Below are 23,887 nucleotides of genomic sequence, written 5' to 3' on the forward strand. Positions count from 1 at the left end.
TGCAACCAAAAGAATGCTTTACAGAAATTCAGTGTTCACTAGAGTTCTTTCCTTCCACAATGCTAAAGGAGGAAACATTATTTATTAAGAAGACTAAAAATATATGAACACTATCTTCTTAAACACCTCACTCTTTAATATCAAAACTAAAAAGCAAATCAATTTTAAATTTCCTCTTATAAAAACTGAAAATAAGTCAGGAAAAGAAATGTCACAACTGAACAAACCTATCTTATTTTCAGCACACAACTGAAAAGAAACTACTTGAAATAAAAGTAAAAAATCTCTTTGTAGTTTTTTACCTTTGGGTACCTATCAAGCTTCGTTAGTAGCTCTCTGTATGCTCTGAACTTAAAAATTAATATAGACATATAATGGAACGGTTTACATGAAACCACATGATACTAAGGATACAACCAAACAGCTATAAATATGTAAAGGCAGAACAAAATGAGAAAAAGTCAATATCAAATAAGCATAAGATAATGTATATTTTATAGGCTTGTATATGCAAAGACACAGGCAAATTTCTTTGGTGAGTCAAGCTGCTTTATCTGTGGATTTTTACTAATTACATGTAAGTAAAATTTGTGCCTATTTTAAAGAATGCAGCCTATTCTTCAAAGGAATTCTTTGACATGGAAATACGTTAATGTTTGATGAATTGGGGTTAATTACATTGAATAAAGGTACATTTTCTTCAGAAACACTTGTTAATTTTAGTTTTTAGTATTTGCAGCAATTTTTCTCCTAAACAGGGCTCACATTCCCCTGCCCTTTCAAAAAATTCACAAGGTCACTTTACCTCACAACTTAGCTAACCTGTACATACAGAATATAAACAATTTCATACAACTTCATATGTAAATCATTAAATGATTATGCTACAAAACACAAGTAAAATGTGTAAATGAATGGGTAAGTAAAACTGAGGCACCAGAGTTTTAAAAAACTATATTCTTATAATGTGCCTAATTACCCACCATCCACTCACTCTCCCCAACCAAGATCTAGTCACAATAGTCGGTACTCTGCCTGAATAAAAATAACTTTGAATTTCTGAAACATTTGTAACAGCAAGAGATAGTCCCTAGAATAAGAGTGGGCAGTATGGAAAAGGATTAAACAATTACCCAAATGATACATGTGGATAATTAAGGTATTGGCTGAACATCCCTAACCTAAAAATTTGAAATCCAAAATGCTCCAAAATTATGAAACTTTTTGAGTACTGACATGATTCTTAGGGGAAATGCTCATTGTAGAATTTTGGATTTCTGGATAAGGGATACTCAACCATTAAGTATCTCCAAGTATTCCAAAATCTGAAATCCAAAACACTTCTGGTCCCAAACATTTCGGATAAGGGATACTCAACTTGTACTACAAAGTATTTTGGGTTTTCTCTTTTTCTTTTTTTGATTACTCATGCTAATACCTCCTTTTCAGTGTATATACTAAATTGAATGATTAAGATTCATTTGTTCAGGAGCATGAAAATTTACATACCTAAAAAATTTTAAATTTTGTGGTTAAAAATGTCTATTTTCCTTTGTGTTAAAATTCATACAGTAAAAAAAACCTAACTTCTACAAAGTAAAAGAAAATGAGAAAGGCTCTGCATACATTTTCTTTAAATATTTAGAAAATTACTGGGGTGTTTATCTAGCCTGCCAAAAACTAAATCATGAGGTTATGCATTCATTTAATTTATCTTATGTACTATTTATAGTGCACTACCATACAGTTTGATAAGTGCTTAAATTATATTATTGTTATATTAAGAATGCAATGTTTTCTAGTTCCAGAGCATATAATGCTCTTTAAGAATCTATTTGGTGGAAGTTGAGAATTCACAGACTGAGGTAAATCCATTCTAGAAAACTAGATCTAAAATCTGATCTACATGTACCTCAAGTTCATTAAGTAAGGGGAAGAGAGGTGAGGCAGCACATATTCACTATACAGCAGCGATGCAACTGAATTTAAATATATTTCTGCAACTCCAAATACATTTCTAAAAACTAAACAGTCTATCTCAAGTTTACCACTAGGTAAAGAATTTAAATACTAGACCAACATATCATTGCCTCATATGGATGTCAGAGATGTAAACGTAATATCCTATTTTCATTTTGGTTTTATCTAAACTTTACAAGTTTTAAGCAAAGCCACAAAGAAACATCTTAGTAATGTATGTTTGCCAAGTATGTCTGAATAATGCCAACGTAAGAGGTGCTTGAGCAAGATCTACATTCTCCAGAATTAAAACAAAACAAAAATAATCAAAATAAAACAATAAAAAAGAAAAGCACATGAATTTGGGATTGAGGTTGGAATAGGAGACAGTTTCAGACCTGGTTTAATCCTGAGAAAGATGGGTCCTGAGAAGTACTAACAGTCATGCTTCTTTTCCTCTTCCCCACTGGAGATTCTAAACACTAAACAGACAATAGAGGGTGGCAGTGCATCAAACAGTATTGCTTACATTGCAACAATGGCCGGCGCAGACAGGCAACACCGAGGCATTAGAGAAAGAACAGGGTAGCCAAATGCCATCCTTCTTCCACCAAGCACTGTAGCTTCTCAGTTTTCCAAATAAGAATCACATGCTTAAGAACATTTGAATTCTGGAATACTCAGGTTTTTAATGCCACTATATTGTGTCACTGCCTGAAACAGGGATAGCAATGGTGACATTTGGCTCTTTAATTTTTTTAATAAAAAATGGGGAATTTAGATCTGCAATCTTTGGTACCACAATCTGCCCTTCCCCCAAAAAAAGATTGTATATGGGAAAAAAATCTTCAGTAAGGAAGAGGTAGAAGGCATTTAGTCACCTTAAATTTTATTTTCATAAGCATGCAGGGCTGATTACAGGAAGAGATGAGCAAATTCACTAAGATTGGAGTAGCCACTCCTAAAATATCAAATTCAGACAATTTTCCAAATAAGAAATTTAACTTTAAAATTCGACCTCAAAAGCCCCCCAAAACCTTTCTCCCCCATGAATAGAAAACTACTGAAACAAGCTGACCAAAGAACCCAGTCTTACATAACTGGCATTTTTCAAACTACAATACAGAAAACACTAAAAACCAATTACATAAACAAAACACTAATCTAAAATTTTCAACAGCAACACTTAGAATCTGAATCTTAGTTGAGTAAAACACTTCCCTCTACCCCAGGATTTCTCTCAAACTGTGTAACAGCAAGCAGTTCCACAAAATTCTTTTTAATATCTGTTAGGGAGGACACAGATCCTAAAAAGATTTTCACCACCAGGCAACTTGGACATCCTAACACAACTGTGTGATTAACAAGCTATTCTTAAGGACGGGGAAAAAAGTGCAAAATTATATTATCTAGGCCATTATTTAAATTTAAGGCAAAACCATGTACTGCAATGTCACCATGCAGAACAGGGATCACATGGGGATAATGGATCTTTAGGGGGTAAGAAAATGGGAAGGAGAGGGCTAGGAAATGGCCACAAAAAGATCAGAGCGAGTCAAACTGACAAAATTGTCCAAAAAAATTAAGATCAGTAATTGTTTTCCAAACAAATTACCAGGCTTTGTAATAACAAAAACCTGGATGCTTCAAAGGGAGAAGCTACATAATATATTTTTTAAAAATACAATTTGGGAATGACAAGATAAGTTATATGTAGATTTAAACGCCTTTCATTATTTAAAGCTCAATGAAAAAAATTTTCATTTCCTAAAATTGGGTCAGACCAACATTAATATCTCACACATTAACAGATAACACCAGTTCTAATGGTAATGGCTCCCAGTTGGCATTCATACAGGCAAACAAAGGTAAACATTTATAGCTAGACCTAAAAATACCAAACATTCCCTAATAGCTTAATAAAACAAATGGGAATCTTCCTTCCAAAAACAAAACAAAACAAAAAAACAAAAAAGCCCCCAAGTTGCCCTGAAGTTGAGAATTTCTATCAGATCATCAGATCATAACATGCTTAGTGCATTGCCAATGCTGCCTGTCTGCCCGAGCTCAACATTGAATTGATAAAGAAAGCAATTCACTCAATAAAACTAATCATTGCAGAAAAAATTTCAACACAATTAGTTTCTAACTGCAATCATGCGTCACTAACTAAAAACCCAATCACCCCATAAGTTGAACCATCTCAGAGACCCCAATAAACACTAGTTTTGTTGTACAAATGTTCGTTTCACTTGTCTATATTTTCCTTTTAAAGGGGAGAGAGGAGGGGGGAGAACTCACCCAACTTGGCACCTAAGTAAGAAACTGTCAACCACTTTTGAAGTAGGCCCCAAAGTTATCCTTTTAAATACACAAATCCAAGGACTGAAGAAGAATTCTCATTATCAACCATGCTCAGTCAGCAAATGTTAACACCATGGTGACAGATGGGTCAGTGGTTCCCACGCTGGCACAAGCACAAAAACCCACACTTCGGAGCCAAAGGTTAAAATCTGATTTTTAGCATTCAGGAGGAAAAGTATACGGGGTTTTTTTCACTACTTGAGTGAACTGAAAAATAAATTCAACTGTTCAACAGTTAAATAACAGACAATTACAGATTATTATAAAGCCCTTGGAATTTTATATTTCCATATAGATAACTAACCTTGGTTGGGTAAGTTGGAGGGAATTTATTTCAAGTCACCACGTTAATAGAGTTAGCTGATTATCCTTCTAGCACAATCTTTTAAAGCAATTATCAACAGCAAATTCAATTTACTATGGCTTTTTAAGATTGGAAGTTTACCAAAGCAATTCTTGTGGATATTTTACTCTTTGTTCTTTCATGCAAAGAGCATTTGACTAACCTTATTACAGTGACGCCCAATACCCATTAGGAAGTTATCTGGTTTAATGTCTCTGTGTATAAAATTCTTTGTATGCACATATTCAATTCTACTGATCATCTGGAAAAAAGAAAAGGAAGGAGAAAGAATTAAGTGACAAAAGAAAGCAACACATTATTTCTCAAGTATGTCAAAATCTCAATTATTTATTTAGAGTTTACAAAGACAGCATAAGAAAAAATTAAGTGGAAAGTACAACTAAGCTCTCCGTTTATTTCTAGATTGATTGATATATAAGCATAAATGTGCAGTGTCCTCTGACTTGTCCTTCCAATATTAATGGTTGAAAATATGACAGGGTCTAACCTGATAGGAAAACTTGGTGTTTGTGATTTACAAAAGTAATACATTTAGAATTCTTTCAGTTATTACAATAAATGAAATAAAGTAAAAGCTTTCTACCCTCAGTCCAGTGCCCCCTGGGGTAACCTGTGTTAAAACAGCTTGGTACTACCCAGATCTACTTACACACTTTTACACACTTTTACACACACACACACACACACACACACACACACACACACACACACGGGAGTGGGGGATGACAACCATTGGGTAGATACAGTTATAAGTAGTTGTTATTGTTTCAAACTGAGATAGAAGCATTCTATTCACTTTATTCTTATTTGTTTGTTCTAACTAAACATTCCTGGGAATTAGTATCTATAACACAAGCATGTATCTTTTATGTAAATGGGGACATAGATATGCTGAGGGTTACGTTCTTGCATGTTTTTTGGACTCTCCCATGTTTTTCTCCATACATAAGATTTTATATAACCCTATTCAAAAGCTGAATATTAAACATTTCATTCTAACAAGCTTTTCTTAATTTCTTGGAACTTATGCCAAGTGAAACGGTATAGCTCTAAATTTCTTTCTAATGACTACAAATATTCCGTGGTATAGATAGGTTTCCCCTAATGATTCTCCAATTCACAGTACTCTCATTGTTTCCAATTTCTTCCCACTATAAACAATAACACTATTAATTTACATATATCCTTATCTACTGGTGCTTTTAGTTCTACAGGCTATATAATCCCATACAATTATGAGGAGTTGGGGGGTTAAAGAGTATGTATATTTTTCATTTTGACAAACAACATCAGACTGCCTTTCAAACTAGGCTATAACAATTAATATTCCACCAGTAGTATGAGAGTATTCTTTCTCTGACTAGCAAAGTTATTTCAGTTCTTTCTAAAGTTTGCCAATCTGACAGGTAAAAGAGTATCCCCTTACTTTTACTTCCCTACCACTTAGTTTGGGCATCTGATCATTTTAACTGGTGATTTGGACTTACATTCTAAGAAACATCAAATTCCTTGCCTATTATTCTTTTGGCTTGCCCTTTTCTTATTAATTTTTGGGAATTGTCTGCATATAGACAACTCATATCTGTTGTTATGCACATAGATTTAATTTTTTTTTAATTTGTCTTCTGTTGGCAGCATATCCTGTATACAAAGAAAAGTTTTTAATTTTTACATTATTAATTATGTCTGTCTTTTCTGCAAGATATTTACTAAGAAGTTGTATTTTTTAATGTATTCCATATCCAAAAACTGCCAACATTATCTTTCTACCCATATGTTCTTGCTCTTCTCAGTAGTATGTATCATGATTCTATTTTCATTCGTCCCCATTTTCCCTAGAGCTTTTATTACCATGGATTTACAGATTCTAAATCTCTACCTTAACAAATGTCTTTTGAAAACAAACTGGTAATCTCTGACTTAAACTACTTATCCCCTTATACAATGTACAAATATCACCTCCTTTACCTGCAGCAGCAATTTACCCTTTAAAGGAAGTAAAAATATTTAGGTCACTTAATGTACATACTTGTGCTAGCTAAGTAATACCCACTATTAAACTGTGACTATTAAATTACTGGGGAAAAGTCAAATGAAGGACAATTAACAGCACATATTACTTGAAGTGTTATCTATCATCTACAGAGCAAGATTTAGCTTTAAATGAAACCTTTCTTGCAACACCCTTCCCCGGAATTACATTCTTTCTCATATGTTACCAGTGTACCCAACACAGACTTCTATCAAAGAACTTTGAACATATTATTTTTCCATCTTTCTCTCCTAGTCTCTAAGTTCCTAGAGGGAATGGACAAGTTCTTAATCTTCTTTGCACCCCGCAGTAGTTAAGTACAGTGGTAGACCTTCAACATATATTCACTGTATGAATGCTTATCAGCCTGCAAAATATAAGCTATAACTCTTTCATTAGGATTCATTTACATGTTAGTTAAAATGTATTAAAAGGTTTTCAATGCGTAAGTGTGTAATGTGCCCCAAATCGAACATCATAATTTGCTAATATTTGCTTGAGCCACCCAGTAGTTTCTATGTTAAGAAGCTTGGGGAATATCAGGTGCTGATTACAGAAAATGAGCACTATTTTCCTTTGAATTTATAGACTTTCTAAAATTCTACCTCAAATGCCAGTTCTATTTACCACTTCATTTTCCTTTATGACATCCAATCTATATTTAAGAAATGTCATTCTTTTTCACAGCATTTTTATGAGCACACTGATTTTAAATTAAGGTATTTCCAATATTTTCCTGCCCTTGAAGGTAACCAATCTTGAACAAAACTAAAAATTGTAAATCCCTTGATATACCTTACTGTATTATTTTTTCCTTCAAGGTTGTTCCTGACCCTATCTCCCCCCACCTTAAATTTTTTAAAAAATTCTTACTCATTTTCTTAAGATCAAAATATCTAAAATTTGGCTTCAAAGCCATTTAATCTAACCTCCAGCCAATGCATAAATCTAATTCATGATATCTCCAAAATCTCCCAGGTCTTACTTAAAATACTACCAATGGCTGAGAATCCACTACTTCAAGAAGCATCTAGTTGGTCAAAAATGCTTCCTTAAATTACTTCAGTGTCTTATTTTCCTCAAAAATGCAGTTTTTATAAGTCCTACACATAATATACAATATTCAATTTGCTTAATTTATCCAAAATTTCTACATTTATCTACACACATGTAGATTTACACACTCTGCAATCTTTCTTCAAAAAAAAATCTTACAAGAAAATCTATATTCAACACTAAAACTCAGTCTGAAGGAGTAGCTTGAAAACTACTAGTCTACAGGTGAGTAATAAACCAATATAATTCCAGTTTTTGTCCTACATCCATAGGAAAACATCTACAAGTCACATTAGAGTAGTACACTTAAATTAGTACATCCTACTATTAAATCTTTTTTTGCTTATCCTAAGGTTAAATAGTGACACACAGGACTATAATACGCTGGTTTATGAACAATTAAATTACAGTCAATAGTAGTATACCCAGTTTTTATTTACTCTCATCAAAATTTTACATACCTGGTCAGCTAACATAAGTACAGTTTTCATTGTGAACCTTCTTGAACAGAAATTGAAAAGGTCTTCAAGGCTGGGTCCCAGAAGATCCATGACTAGCACATTATAGTCTTTTTCTTGACCATACCACCTAATAAAACAAAAGGAGAAAAGGAAGGGCATTATGAAAAGCTGGTTATCACTTAAAATCACCGAATTTTTCAAATTCTTACACCCTAGGAATAAAATAGTTTTCCTTCATTCAGTATAAATCAGAGTAATAAGATCTTTTTTCTGTCAAGTGACCCTATTCTCCTATAAAGACAGGACATGCATGGCAGCCTTAACACTCCTCTTACCAGGGCAGGTGAATTCTGTATCATCTACCACTAATTCCTGTGACATTGGGCAAGTTCCTTATTCTCACTGGACTTCCTAACTGGAAATAAAGGATACTATATCAGTCATTCCAAAACATTTCAGAAACAAAGATTCCTTTTACCATAACTCCTGTTCTACTTTCCACCAAACTGCATTTAATCAGTTACTTGTCCTTCTTTAAAAAGGAGTCACATTTTTGCTTAGTTTCAGATTATAGATCGTAACTGGTATTAACAGGAGGAGATGATGACATTTATTTGCTTTTGGCCAGAATCATGTTTTAATCATCCCATTCTGTGCTATAGTGTTATTATACAATTTGTCCCCAATAACTCAAGGAGTACCAACTGCTCATTTCATTTTTCCCAAGGACTGGGAATCACTGCAATAAATGATTTCAAATTTTAATGCTTATGATTCCAGTAAGGGTATTTTCTTAAAGATAAGGGCTACCATTTTTATTTCAAACTTAGATAGATTACAAATTCTGCTTGGAAAGTAAATTGGACTGGGACTGGCTGGTTAGCTCAGTCAGTTAGAGCATGGTGCTGATAACACCAAGGTCCAGGGTTCGATCCCTGTACCAGCCAGCCGCCAAAAAAAAAGAAAGAAAAGAAGACCAATATTTAAAATGTGTAAAAAAAGGGCCGGCCAGTGGCTCACTCGGGAGAGTGCGGTGCTGATAACACCAAGGCCACGGGTTCGGATCCTATATAGGGATGGCTGGTTTGCTCACTGGCTGAGTGTGGTGCTGACAACACCAAGTCAAGGGTTAAGATCCCCTTACCAGTCATCTTTAATTAATTGATTAATTAATTAATTAATTAATTAATAAAATGCGTTAAAAAGTGCAAGTAATTTTAAAGCTGAAATTGGAGTAATTTCTTTGTTAAGCTCAATAAAAACTGATATCAAGATTTACCATATTTGGAAAGATTTTAATATGTTTTTAAAATATTCAAAAGGGGAGAAGAGACTTTTCAAAAAAACCAAAATCTACGTCAAAAGCATAACAATTATATCAGTCTAATGGGAAAATGTTTAGTGCTATTTCTTTCTTTAAATTTTGCTAATATGCTGTTTTGCTGATACATGCCAAAGATTCAAAGAAAAATAAGATTAAAAATAGAGGGTGAAGATTTAATATTTTGACAATTATATTTTTCTAGAAATTCAAAGTTAACTACATAGGTGTGCTATTCTGGTGTTTCTTTGTTAAGAAAGTAGTCTATTCTAACGAGTGGTCCTGGACATTCGCTAACATTATCCCTCAGTGGCATCTACCAAAACTGCAGGAATTTCAGGCATGGTAACTGAGAAGGGAAACAAAATAAATAAGCCTCAAATCAGCTTTAATTTCAGACCTGTTCAGCTAGGTCCCATATTCAGATCAATAAATACGCTCCCTAGAATCTTATGTTGAAAGTAAAAGATCCAAAGGGGGCTAAGCTTAGTTCAACTTCCTTCCTATGACTTGTTTCAACCATTCTTGAGAACTACTTCCCAAACATGAGACATGGATAACTGCCAGGAAGCACACAAAACAGATTCCACTTTCACATCCTCTTTGCAGAAAAACGTAACCTGAAGTGGGAAGAGTGTCTGCTTAACCTTCTAAAGGTCTTGCCCACTAGCCTAAGAAAATATAATGTGCCAATATGATAGTAACAGAGTCAATCTGTCCTTATTATACCTTAAGCCATGTAACAAAGCTGCTGCTATCTTCCCGTCTGTCTACTCTTTATTCTCCACATGGGAATTCAACACCTTTTACATTCATTCAAATATTTACTTGAAAGAAGCTCACAATGTTGTTTTTTTTTTTTTGGAGGGGGAGGCTGACAGTGGGGAGGGAGTAGGGGAATAGGGATGCATAATACATAACAAAAAACAATATTAAAAGGTAAATACATAAATAAAAAAATAAAGTGAATAAGTTGTATTCTCCTTTCCCTTTTCTGCTTCATTTTATTTTGTTGTTTCCTTTTTTTCCTCTTAACTGCAGAAGCAAATGTGTGTTAGATAGTTGTCAGGAAGTTGCCATTATAAATGTTCAATACTATTAAGAATTATAGCAGATTTTTAATACAAATCTAATTTATCTAGGTTTTTAAGAAAATGAGAACATTAAATTCAGAAAGAGCTAAGGAAGTGAGGGAAAGGCACAAAAAGCCAAATAGGCAAAAGGGACAGCAAAAACCAACTCTCATAAGACCATGTCTCATCTCTACATAGGCAGATTTCCACAGATGGCTAACAGACATAAAACTACAATAAACAACAAACAAATTTTGCAACTACCTATCTAAGCCCAAGTATAAACCTGAAATGTAAAAGGCAATTATTCATACTTCATATATTCATGCAATTAACATGATTTCATAAAACACTTAAAAAAAAATCATCTGCAAAGTAAGCCTAACAGAATACTCCCATAATAATTAGAAACTGGGGAGAATTAGATAAATTCACGTAAAAATTCACACTTAAAAAAAATCAAATTATTGGGCATTTTTCTCCTTGCTTAAGGGTGTGAACATAAGACATACTATTCTCGATGTCAAGAGGATAAATATTCCATAAAAAACAGCTGAAATGTAAATGTTTCAAAGATATTTTTCTCTGCGGAGCAACCACACAGCTCTAAAATAACTAGGTTTTTCTGCTCTATAGAGATTAGTACTATAACTCCTTAAATCTCTGAGACAGGTGTTTCTATCTTTCATACTTCTCTGCTTTCCACCTCAACTAACTTATCCAGACATTATTACATAAGGATTAGGAACTAGGAATGGTCTTTTGCTTATTCAAATCCTACTTATTCTTAGTTTCTACCTTCACCTTTCTTTTTCAGAATAGAAATGGGAAACATTTCTATTCTGAGAACTTCTCTACTTTCAATCCCAACCTACTAAAACCCAGATGCCAAAGAAATCTTCCTTATGTAGCCTATCCCACACTGGTGTCCCATTTCACAGAATTCCCACAGCCATTGACTATTGCTTGTATCCATAATCTGACCCCTTGATAATACAATATTCACATACTGTTACTTTGTTGTTGTTTCTGTCTCAATGGTAGGATAAGAGCTTACTGTTTTGTTTTGAATAGTCTTTCCAGAACCTGGGTAATGAATTAACTTGATTCTCTAAGGTCGCTTAAATTTGTAGACAATCTGAAACAAACCAACACAAAAACATCATTCCTATTCTCCACTTTCTAGGTACCTTCAAGCTAGAAACTCAGAGCTTGCCCTTTAAATATTTTTTAGTATGTTAAATACAAGATATGTTGCTACTAAGTGCATTGTGGTGATGTGATCTGGAGATTGTAGGTACTCATTTATCTATGAGATTAAAAAAAAGAACTCCAGATTGATTTGGACCTTATTCTTCCTAATAGTTTCAAAACATCCAAAGAATCAAGTAATTTTTTTTTTTTTTCTGTGACCCGTAAGGGGATCGTAACCCTTGGCCTGGTGTCACCCACACCGCGCTCAGCCAGTGAGCGCACCGGCCATCCCTATACAGGATCCGAACCCGCGGCCTTGGCGCTCCCAGTGCCACACCCTCCCAAGTGAGCCACTGGGTTGGCCCAAGAATCAAGTAATTTAATAAATAAAAGTTTTTTTAAATGTTCAGGGGTCTCATTTTCCACTTGTTTGTTTCAAATCAATACCTTTAGAATTCAGTGTTACCTGAACAATCTTTAGACACTGGACTTCAGTATTACCTGAAAGTAGGCTGAAGAATGAGTTCACAATTTATACAACCATCATTACTTACTTAGAACATAAAAAAGGTACCTTAAGGTCTGAAGATACTATGAGAAGGCAATGCCCATCTCTCTGCTCTCATCTCCACTAAATCCACATCCAAACTAAAACTAGTTGAAAATTTAAGATATACAAAAAAAGCACAAATGTAAGATGATACATGCATAAGTCAATGATGTAGACAAAAAATGCTAATGGAATTCAGACAAAGATCAATAATAACTAAAACTATATAAAGAGGTATTGTGAAAATGGTCTGTTGCCAGTCAGACTCTAAAGGAAGAAAGAAAGAAAAAAAAAAAAAATATATATATATATATATATAAACACACACACACATACACTCACACACACAGCTGGGGGGCTGACTGGTACAGGAATCTGAATCCTTGACTTTGTGTTACCAGCATCATGCTCAAACTAAGTGAACTAAATGGGCAGCCTGGATGAATAATATTTTGATAGGGAAGGTAGAAAAGGGCATTTCTTGCAGGGGCAACAACAAACCATTATGGATCATGAGATCCCACAGAGGGAACAGTCAAGGTGGCAGATAGTTTCAGGCTATATTATATTATAGACTCTTGAATTCAAGGCTAAAGAGCTTTATACTCCTCCTGTTCTGTAAATAACTCAGGGAACTATTAGCAGAGTTTCTGGATGGGACATAATATAATTAAAATCAGTAATTTAGCATTAGCCTTGACATTGGTATGCAACATGGAAATGGGGGAACAGGGAGGGAGTGACAATGACATGGGGACCAATCAGAAAGAGTTATATGATAGCTGGAAATTTCAAACTAAGGGTTTTCTTTTCTCTGAGAAACCTCTATAAAAATGGAAATATCGGCGAGCGCCCAGGCTTTGGAGCCTGCGCAGTCGTGGGATGCCGGGCCGCAGCCGCGTGACTCCTGTGGACTGCTTTCCCCAGGAACATCTCTCTGCTTAAGAATCTTGATCATCAGCATAATAAAAGTAACTACTGAGAAACCAATACATTTTTTAAAATGATAGAAGCATGGTTTGAAACAATGAAGACTCTATTCTGGACATGAAAAATTGGCTGAAGCAGAAGACTGAGAAGGCAGGTCATGGAAAAGTGGACACTGAAGAAGAGTAGTGAGAATGAGCTAGCCATGAGAAGAGTCTGAACCCTGTCTAAATGTGTGTTTTTGATTGAAAGAGCAAAAAATTGGTCACTGTAGTGGTTTTCTTAAGTATGAGGTGATTAGAGCTGATCAAAGCAGCAAACACATGGACATTTGCAGGATTAAGGTGGTCTCAATATTATCATTTGATTAGAATCTCAGAAGGATAAATCTAGAAAGAAGCCCAAAATAAGAAGAAATAATAATCTCTTGGGAATAAAGGGAAGGTTGGAAAAAAAGAGGATAAAAAATTTTTTTTTTGTATAAGACCAGATATAGCCATCTGTGTTGTGGAATTGTAGTCTGTGTGTGAAAATATCATGACCAGGCTGATTATTTGGCTGCATTAATGATTAATAGTTCATCACATGATCATTTCAACTATATGACCGGTACTTATAATATTACTAGAATGCCTGGGTTAAGCATCCCACAGTCTAGTTAAGTGATCTTAGGTAGATATTGCCCATCCATGACGACTGTCACTATTTTTGTTTGCGAAAGACGAAGAGGATATAGGAAGGATATAGGAGAAAGTACACGTTGTATGTGAAATTTCAACAGTTTGTTTTTTGTTTGTTTTTGTTTTTTTGGTGGCTGGCCAGTGCAGGGATGTCCATTTGTTCTGAGAATGAGTTCCCATATTTATCGTGGCATGTATAACTTTCACAAGTATTACATTCTCATGTATATTGGGGTCGGGAAATAAATAGTGAAACATGGAAATAAACTTTTTATCACTACAGCTAAAAAAAAAAAAAAAAAAAAAGGAAATATCTTAGAAGAGAAATGAAATGACTGAAATGAAACATGAAGTATTACTATGATACCTAGGGACTTCCAAAAATGATAAATCAGTATAATTATTAAAATATGCAGTTCAGATTAAAGTACTCAAATATATGTTCGTTCCATCACTATGATAAGGACAAAAATAAGAGCAAAAACTATATAATTATTTGTTTAATGTGGGTTCTCCCCTTCATACTATGAGCTTAGTAGGCACAGTCATTGTGTTTGTCTTGTTCACACCCTATATTCTCAGCATCCAATGCTTTGTACAAAAGAAATGCTCATTAACATTGGCTGAATGAAAGAATGAAAGCCATATTAGAAGACTGTAACAGGCTAAGGAGTGCATGATTTGGTAGATGAGGAAAACAAAACAAGGAACGCAAAAACACTTCCTGCACTCAAAGTATAACGTCATCATGAAGCATCTACTCATCTTTGATTCAAATAAGCCAGATAATTATAAAAGTTTAAAAGTGACAGTTTTAACAAAGGTAAATGTTTTTTCCTATACTATTTATCTTCCTATTTTTAGGTTATTAATGTCAGAGTCTTCAAAAAACAACTAAAAAGTATAAATACCCAATCAATGCTATATAATACATCCAATGTTCATAGCATCTACAAGATTCTCAAGACACTGTCTATCAAACTTATTACAGACTCTTACCTACTTACACTATCATCCAACCTTTATGTTCGTTTTTCTGGGGGTAAAAAATGAAGACTTTGGTCTAGCTGAACGCTAAGAACTAGCTCAAACTCCTCCTTTAGGGTGCTATTGCTAACTGTTCCAGCTACCCTGTTCTCTTTTCTCTGAACTCCTTTAAATGTTTTCTGCATGTGCCATTCTTAACGGTATTAATTCTGCAATTCATTACACAGAGATAAAGTCTCAAAATTATAGATACCTCTTCTTCCCATAGTTAAACAGTGCCCAAACTATCTGGGTCTGAGAAATTACTTACAGGCAATTCTTGTTTATATTTTCCTATATTCCCTTCCTTCCTACTTCTTATTGTGATCATGCCATGTTGGCTCCTTTTCCTTTTTTTTTTTATTTGTTTTTGTTTTTGATGTGTGCTTGTTTTGGTGCTAACAATTCATTTACAGAATTAAGAAAGGCACTTCCTCCCGCCCCCCCAACCTCCTAAATCACCAGGTTTCAAAAACAAGGCACTTTACCACAGCATAATCTATTCTCAATTGAAACCCTAGAGTCTCAAAAGTCACCAATCTTCCTGCTACTTCATTCATTTGTTGATCACTTCTGGAAGCTGCAGGCATCTATGAACTTGGGTACTAGACACTGTGACCTTTAGCCTAACAACTATCAGTACTTATTAAACTCCATCTTATTAATTAATGGCATTCATCATAAAAAAAGAACCAATAATGCAAGACAGGTTCAAGTACATTTTGATTCATTACAACTCTTCAGCCCCTTTGAAGAACTACACACCAGACTAAGTGTGCATTACTTCCTTCTGGTTTTCTACTAATTCTTCATAATCAAGGTTACTGTGTAACCCTCATTCCCCTTAAACTTACTTGCTCCATTGATTTATGGCCTTATTTTACTTTGAATGATACCTAGAATTTAATGATCTAAACTTGAATCCTCCTATCATCAAAAAAATTTAAGACCATCAATCTATTTTCTTCTCTCTTGCAATTTCACATTTAAAATATAATTCAGATTTTAAAACGTCAGTAACATAATTTTTACCCCATATTACTATGGATTAGGTTTTAAGACAATTTCTGAAAAAAACAAAACAAAGCATCATTTTACAACTTAGAGAAGAAGTAACTTTGAAATGATCTGGGATACAGAGCATTTTCACTACAGAAAGATATTCAATACTGCTGTTTGGCTACTGCAGAGAACTGGAGAGTCAGGTTTAATAGAGAAAGAAAACAGATACTGTAAAGATACGCAACTAGAACTAAAAACACAAAGATTATTAGGTTGATTTCTCCATACTGAGAACTGATTTAGAGACGAGCTAACTGAAAAAAGAACTGTAATTTTAGATGTGGGTATGGCTATCAGAGTAATAAGAACAATTCTAGTAACATGATTATTTTAAAAAATTTTAGATATTAATTCAATCTTTTATGTTACTGAACCTCTCCCAAAACTATTCAACCTTTTTTAACTAGCTGATTTTTTCCCTTCATATTTATAATCTCATACCTCTGGGAAGGGCACTAGCAAGCATGGAAGTAATTTAAAATTGAACAACACTAGGAAGAGAAAAGCAAATAAATATTAGATCAACCAATCCTGCAACAAATACATTTAGCCACAATGAACAAGTACCTGTCAAAACAAGTTGGGGGGAGGGGGTTGCAGTAACTTGTTCTACACCAAGAATTGATAATTTTGGTGCCATAGTGAAATTTAGCTACCATAAAATTATTTTTAAAAAGTCAATTTTGGAATACAGTAATTAACATACATGCTTTCATTAAATAATTAAATATGCACTAAACAATATGATATACAGGAAGGTCTAATAAGTGTTATAATTTTCTAGTAGCATAAACCATATTTTGAGATACTTGCAACAATAATAATGTGATATGAAAATACTGTGATTTCTATTGGTGACAAAGCCACAGGTACTGCTAACACTAATGGGGTTTCTTGCCTACACTTATAATTGAAAGAAATACTAGATTTTAATTAGAGGTTCATAAAAGTAAAGATGTAATTTTTTTAGCTGTCCAAGTTCACAGACCTTGTGGGGGTGCAGGTGGGGGATATCCCTGAACAAGGTTAAGAACCCCTGTTGTAAACCAATTTTTGAGGTAAACAAACTGTAGAATAAGATCTAAAATTTGTGAATGATGTATATTTTTTACTCAGCAATAATACAGTGAACTAAGATAATTTGTTATCCCTCTTCTATATCTTAACCCTCCTTCCTAATTTTTACTACTAATCCTTTGCTCACAGTATCATCCCCAAGATCCTCCAATCACAGTAAACATTTTAATATTTCTCTATCTCCCCGTTCTTTGTCCTCTGCCTTCAAAGATGCGTAAATGTTCCTTAACTCTGAAAAATCATAAAAAAACAAAAAACTTTCTTTGATACATATCACTATCCACCACTGAAGCTACTGTTCACTTATCCATTCAATATTTATAGTAGCTAACAAGACAAAACCAAATAATCCCTGCTTTCATGACTTACAGTGCAGTGTGTAAGGATAAATAAATAACACATGCTGAAGGAAAGAAGGGTGCTGAGGGGGTGCAAATTACAGGGATCCAATCTATTTTTTAGAGGGAGGCATCAGGGTGTTTCTCCGAGAAAGTAAAATTTATTCTTAAAGGACAGATGGAAAAGACCAGGTGGACGGGGTGGGTGGGGGTTAGGGATATGCCTGAACCTTGGTGCTCACAAGAAACTCCGAGTAGCCAGTACAGGTTGGTACACAGTATGTACAAGATCACCTTATTTTCTTCTTCACTGGTTAATTTGTTGAAAGCCTGGTTATATCTGTTATCTTGCTCTCATTTTTTCTTGGTTCCCAGTAATATAATTATTCCCTCTATATTACCCAAAGTTTTATTTCAAAAATCACAAATGATCTCCTGATTTCCCTCAGTCCTTGTTGCCAATGCTCTCTTTAACATTGGTAGTGGTGGTGTTGGGAACAGCAGGTGGAGAACTGAAAGCTCCAAGGAGATGTCAGTATTAAAATACACTTTTCCATTGGGAAGTGGGAAATATACCTTAGTTTTCATAATATCAATTACAGAAGCATGATCAAATGTTTTCTAAAAGGCAAACATATAAAGATTATAAACATATAAACATATAAAGTAGATTACTGGGTGCCTAGAGCTGGGGGGAGGGCGGGATGGGCAGTGATTGCTAATGGGCTTAAACTTTCTTTTTGGGATAGGAAAATATTCTAAAATTGGATTATGGTAATGGTTATGGTAATGGTACACCAAAAATTAAATTGTATACTTTAAATAGACCAAACTTTCTGTGGTTAAGTTATCTCACTAAAGAAGTTAAAAAATCTTTTCTCAAAATCTGCTCTAATCTGATTTGACATTTATTAAGCACCTAATATGTGTCTGACGCTACAGATATGTGCTACAGGCATCTTAAGGGCTAGAAGAATAGATAAATGACAAGTGCAATATAAAGGCAACAACAGGCTGGCCTGTTAGCTCAGTTGGTTAGAGCACTATGTTATAACACCGAAGTCAAAGGTTCAGATCCCAGTACCGGCCAGCTGCCCCCCCCCACCCAAAAAACAAAAAAAACCCCACGCAACAATAAAGTTAATACAAAATACAGAGGAGGGAGTAATTTATTTAGAAGATAAAAGGAAAGTCTTCCTAGAAAAGTTAGCATATGGGCTAAATTTTGAAAGATGTCTGGATTACTGTATTAGCTTCCTAAATATACTCCTAGTTCCAATCACACCTGTATGGTTTCACTGTGCCATATTGCTGTAAAAACTAAGGCCCCTCCCCCATCACCTACAAAAAAGAACAAAAGTTTCATTCATATAAGGAACTCCAAAATCTGGCCTCTGCTTATCTTTTCAATTTTATATACTTACTCCCTCATCAGATTGCCCTCAGACCATATCACTGAGTCAAGTTATTTTACCGAGCACCTATTATATATTGGGCTTATTATATATACCTTAGCATACACAACTGGGCTTCTTATATACACCTAAACAAGAGTTAAATTTGGAGTAGCTTGAAATCTTCAAAGCCCCATCTATCTATCAAGAGGTATTGTGGTAATTATGAGATAGTCTATGTAAAGCACTTAGTAAATTATGATGCATTACACAAGTAAGAGATTACATTTTACTACAAAAAGCAGTTACCCAATAATTATGAAATGCCAACAACCAAGACAACAGCATTTCCTATAATGGCCACAGCACTCTCAGCAAAATCTGCTAATTCAGTCAAGTACAAACAGCCAACAGCTCAATACAACCGAGTGCCAAAACCTCAGCAAAGAATTTCCCAAAGTGTGGTCTTCTGGTCTTTAGCAGAAATTACTCAGGGTACTTGTTAAAAACACAGACACTTCAACCCACTCTACAACTCGTCAAACAGAAATCTGGAGGTAAGGCAGTGAAACCTGCATTTTTAACAAGCTCTGTAGGTAATTATTACACATGGTGAGGTCTGAGAAATGCTGACTTGGAATCACATGAGTAGAGCCTTTATGGGGTCCCTCTGACCTTACCAACCAAGGCAATCTCTACCTGCTTCAGGGGTACCATTTGAGGCTCATACTCAGTACACTATCCCCATTTTTTTAAGGAAACATTCATGTCCTCACACAATTTGAGATTTAGACGTCTTTCCTCCTAATTTACAGCAGGAGACAAATACACAACTATATGCCTGGCTCACAGCAGATGGCTCAAAAATCACCTAAGCCTCACAAAATTTGTCTATTTACTGAAATGTGCCCAGTATCTTAACCTATGCCTGGCACATAGGGGTGTGTGTGTGTATTTTTTGACTGAATGGAAGAAATGCTTGTTATTCTCTACAAAGTACTGTACAAGGTATTGTAAAGTGTGTTAAGTTCACCAAGACAGTTTCAACCATGAGCACTTTCATTTGAACAGTAGAAGCTGACAACACTCACTTCTGTAAGAGGGATATAAACTATTAATATTATAGAGGTTCACAGAGCGCAGCCTTATAGCATCAAGGTCACAGGTTCAGATCCCCATACTGGCCAGCTGCCAAAAAAAAAAAAAAAAAAAAAAAAAATTATGATGATTCAAAAAAGGGAATAGTAGTACTTCAAGAAATGGAGCTTGATGGTAAGAATCATTTCAATCAAGTGCAAACACACGAACACAAAACAAAACAATCCAACCTGAATAAATAGTGAAGAGCATAGTAAAGAAATGGAAAAGGGAAAAAATATTTATGTAAAAGTGTGAACTCCAGGCAAATTAGAAGAATTTCATTATTCCAATTGTCACCAAGGACAATGTGTTAGACACTTCTGACATAACTAAAACATAGAAAATTTGGAACTTAAAGCAAAACTACAAAAATTCCATGCTATGACTTTCCAACAAAGTAGCTTTAAATGAGATCTCACACTCCTCTTTCCATAAAAGCCACCATGAGAACAGAATGGTTTGGCAGTGTAGAGAAACGTAACAGGTAAGTACTTAGAGCAGAGCTTCTAGATGAGCTGAAATACAGGACAACCTCAACTTCAGAAGTTTCCTTTGCAAATCTCTGTGGTGTACACTTGATGATGGCACAAATGAAACATACGGATGATTTATACTATGTATGTTTCAGCCACTGTCACCACCTTCTCTCCCTTTAAAGAAGAAAATCCTTCTCCAGTACAAAAGTTGCCATAAGAAGCAACTTCCTGATGTTGAACTAAAACCAAGAGAAATTACAAAAGGTCAACACCACTAATAGATGCTAATAGGTACTTAAGGTGATGAACATCCACAAAAGTAAGACTTTATGGTGAAGTTAATGGACATGAACTTTTTTCTTTTCTTTTTTTTTTTTTAAACAGTAGACATGAGCTTCTAAAAGATATAATAGTATCTCTATACCAGCATTCAAAAACTAAATGAACTAGTATGGCCACATTTCCATTTGTAAATTGGCAGTCAGCTAGTGGGTTCAACTGACTACTTAAAAAATAGTATCACAAAATTGGTGAATATTCCCATTAGGAACTGAGGGACTTAACTGAAAATGCACCAGGTACTTCTAAAATTTCATAAATATGTGCAGCAGCAATAACTTTCTATAGGGTTCCATTAAAAAAAGTAAACGCATACAGATACAATAAAGCAGAATTTCGTTATTTACTGCTTTCTTCATACCCAGCACTATGCTACTAAGGAACACAAAAGACATCTCTATCAGCAAGCATAGTTTTTTCCCTTTTTTTCTAAGTAATAGACTTTATTTCTATAACAGTATTAGGTTAACAGAAATTGAGCAGAAAGTACAGATAGTTTCCATACCCCCACAGCACCCCCTCCCAACATTGTTCTTTCCCTCAAGGAATTTCTAGAATGCATTCTTGTAGGAATGCATCTAAAACATATGAAGAGGAAAAGAAAATAGTTTCACATATCAGTTTTAGATATTTTTTATAAATCAAAGCATTTGACTATATGGGATTACAATGCACTTTTCAGTACCATGCTGCCTGATACAGGATTTCCTGAATTAACTTCCTAATTCAAAGAAAGAGGTACATAATTTAAGAATCCAGCCTTATCAAGTTGTTGTTCTAGGAAAAGACGGAGGTTGATGGGGTTGGGCAGGGAGGCAACAATCATTAATCCTGGAAATATGGTATAGTACAGTGGTTCCTGAACTTTGCTGCACATCAGAATCACCTGGGGAGCTTTAAAAAATCGTGATACCTAGGCCATATTCCAAACCAACTAAATCAAAATGTGTGAGATTAGGAGCCAGATGTCGTGTTTTATTAAAGGTCTGCATGTGATCCCAATGTATAGCAAAATTTGGGAACCACTGGTATAGTTGAAAGAGGCAGTAACATCTGTTCAAATCACGTATTAGCTGTGTGACTTCGGGCAAATTAACCACTCTGACTCACTTTATAAGAACCCCCAACTTACACGACTGTTGTAATGATTAAATGAGATCATGTGCAATGCCTAGATAATGTTTGACTTTTTTTCTTGTTTGTAAAAATGTTTAGCCATACCAAATTCAACCAACTACTCCCTTATTGCAATAGTACTTATAAATGTTATAAATAAAAGGCATGGGCCAGCCTGTGGCTCACTTGGGAGAGTGTGGTGCTAATGACACCAAGGCCACAGGTTCATATCCTATATAGGGATGGCCGGTTAGCTCAATTGCAGGAGCGTGGTGCTGACAACACCAAGTCAAGGGTTAAGATCCCCTTACCAGTCACCTTTTAAAATAACTAACAGAAAACAAACAAACAAACAAACAAATGAATGACAATTATACCTCAAAGTCAGAACAAATTACTGTATCAGAGAACGAAAGAGGCATTTTTTGTTGTTGTTGTTTGTTTGTTTTTTGTCTTTTTCGTGACCGATACTCAGCCAGTGAGTGCACCGGCCATTCCTATATAGGATCCGAACCCGCGGCGGGAGAGTCGCGGTGCACCGCACTCTCCCGAGTACGCCACAGGCTCGGCCCGAAAGAGGCATTTTTAATCCTATTGATTCTATCAATTTACATAAAACATTAAAAAACTCTTAAGACTTAGTTGGTCTTACAAAAGCCCTCTTATAAATAAAAGTCTACATTACAAATTAAAGAATTCAGTCTTAGGTTCAAATCTAGATGGCATCACAGAACCATAACTCAGGATATCAAAACAATGCTCTTTCCATTTCCCTGCATATTACTGAGGATCCAAATGTACTCTCTTCAACTACACCTTTTTGCACAGCACTTCCAAAGTCCCCATTAAAACAGCCGCAAAACATACCACTGATCACAGACAAGGGAAAGGCAGTAATCCAGTTCTTCAAAGGAGGAGAATAAGGTAAAGAATATCAATTACCACTGAATATTCACTGCCACCACTACCACCACCACCATCCGATTATTTTGTCAAGTAAATCCTATAGCGTACCTCAGAGTGATAAACAGACTACCAACCTGTAGTCCTGCATATGAGCAAATGGACATCAAATCCAGAAGAAATAATGTGTAACTGTGATCCAAAAGACTAACTTTAAAGCAAAATAAAACTAATGTCAGAATGTAGCTTATCAAGAATTAGTACTATTTATGTTTGTGTAAAGAAAAATCAAATATTCTTTACTTCAATAGAGAGGTGGGTTACACCAGTGTACGCATTTGTCAAAACTAATCCAACCACCCATTAAGATCTGTGCATTTCACTGTACATAAAAGACACCTGCTTAAAAACAAAATCCCATTAAGACATGCATTAGTCCATGCTATGCTAATACTGGCTATCCAAAATTTTAAAAGCCATCTGAGATTGTCCTGGAAACAAAAACAGTAGCAAAAAAGCATCATTTTAACTAGATATTTATTCAATGAAAGCTATGAAGGCATTTACATAACCTCAGAAAAACTTCTGTTAAATTCAAGGACTGATTTTAAAAATTCGATTAGTAACATTTGCTTCATATTCTTGTTTCCTCTGTTTACAGAATTCTTGACAGTCAAGTTCCTTACTAAATATTGACAGACCATGAAAAAACCTTACTGCAATACTTTAGGTACAGCTTAAATATACTTTGAAACAAAATGATCCATCTCTAAAAATGACTAAAACCGAGGAAGTAAAACCCGTACACTTTAAATAGTTCACAAGTATTTACTCCGAATTAAGATATAAACTAAGAACTTCCAACAAAAGTTTTTATCCTGCATTCCACAGAATAAGAACACCCTGAATTATAAGCATCTAGTTAAATACAAATAATAGGTTACTTACATTTATAGAACAGCTTTTCAGCTTCTCTGTATGAGACTAAATGCCATAGAGTGAAGGAGCAAAGTATGGCTCTCCAGCATCAAATAG

General features: G+C 34.8%; 1 protein-coding gene across 4 annotated transcripts in view; it reads right to left on the bottom strand.

Moving 5' to 3' along the window:
• Positions 1 to 23,887, bottom strand: part of CSNK1A1 (casein kinase 1 alpha 1) — a 47,328-nt gene that overhangs the window by 17,894 nt on the left and 5,547 nt on the right. For 3 of the 4 annotated variants that reach the window (XM_063085451.1, XM_063085453.1, XM_063085452.1), the window contains exons 3-5: positions 8,237 to 8,363; positions 4,830 to 4,928; positions 2,358 to 2,441 (exon numbers count right to left, since the gene is read on the bottom strand). In XM_063085451.1, the coding sequence (XP_062941521.1) occupies positions 2,358 to 2,441; positions 4,830 to 4,928; positions 8,237 to 8,363 (310 nt within the window). The remainder of the gene's footprint in view (positions 1 to 2,357; positions 2,442 to 4,829; positions 4,929 to 8,236; positions 8,364 to 23,887) is intronic. The other variant, XM_063085454.1, reaches the window with a different exon arrangement.

The sequence above is a fragment of the Cynocephalus volans genome, chromosome 2, assembly GCF_027409185.1.
Source record: "Cynocephalus volans isolate mCynVol1 chromosome 2, mCynVol1.pri, whole genome shotgun sequence".
NCBI classification, from domain to species: Eukaryota; Metazoa; Chordata; class Mammalia; order Dermoptera; family Cynocephalidae; genus Cynocephalus; species Cynocephalus volans.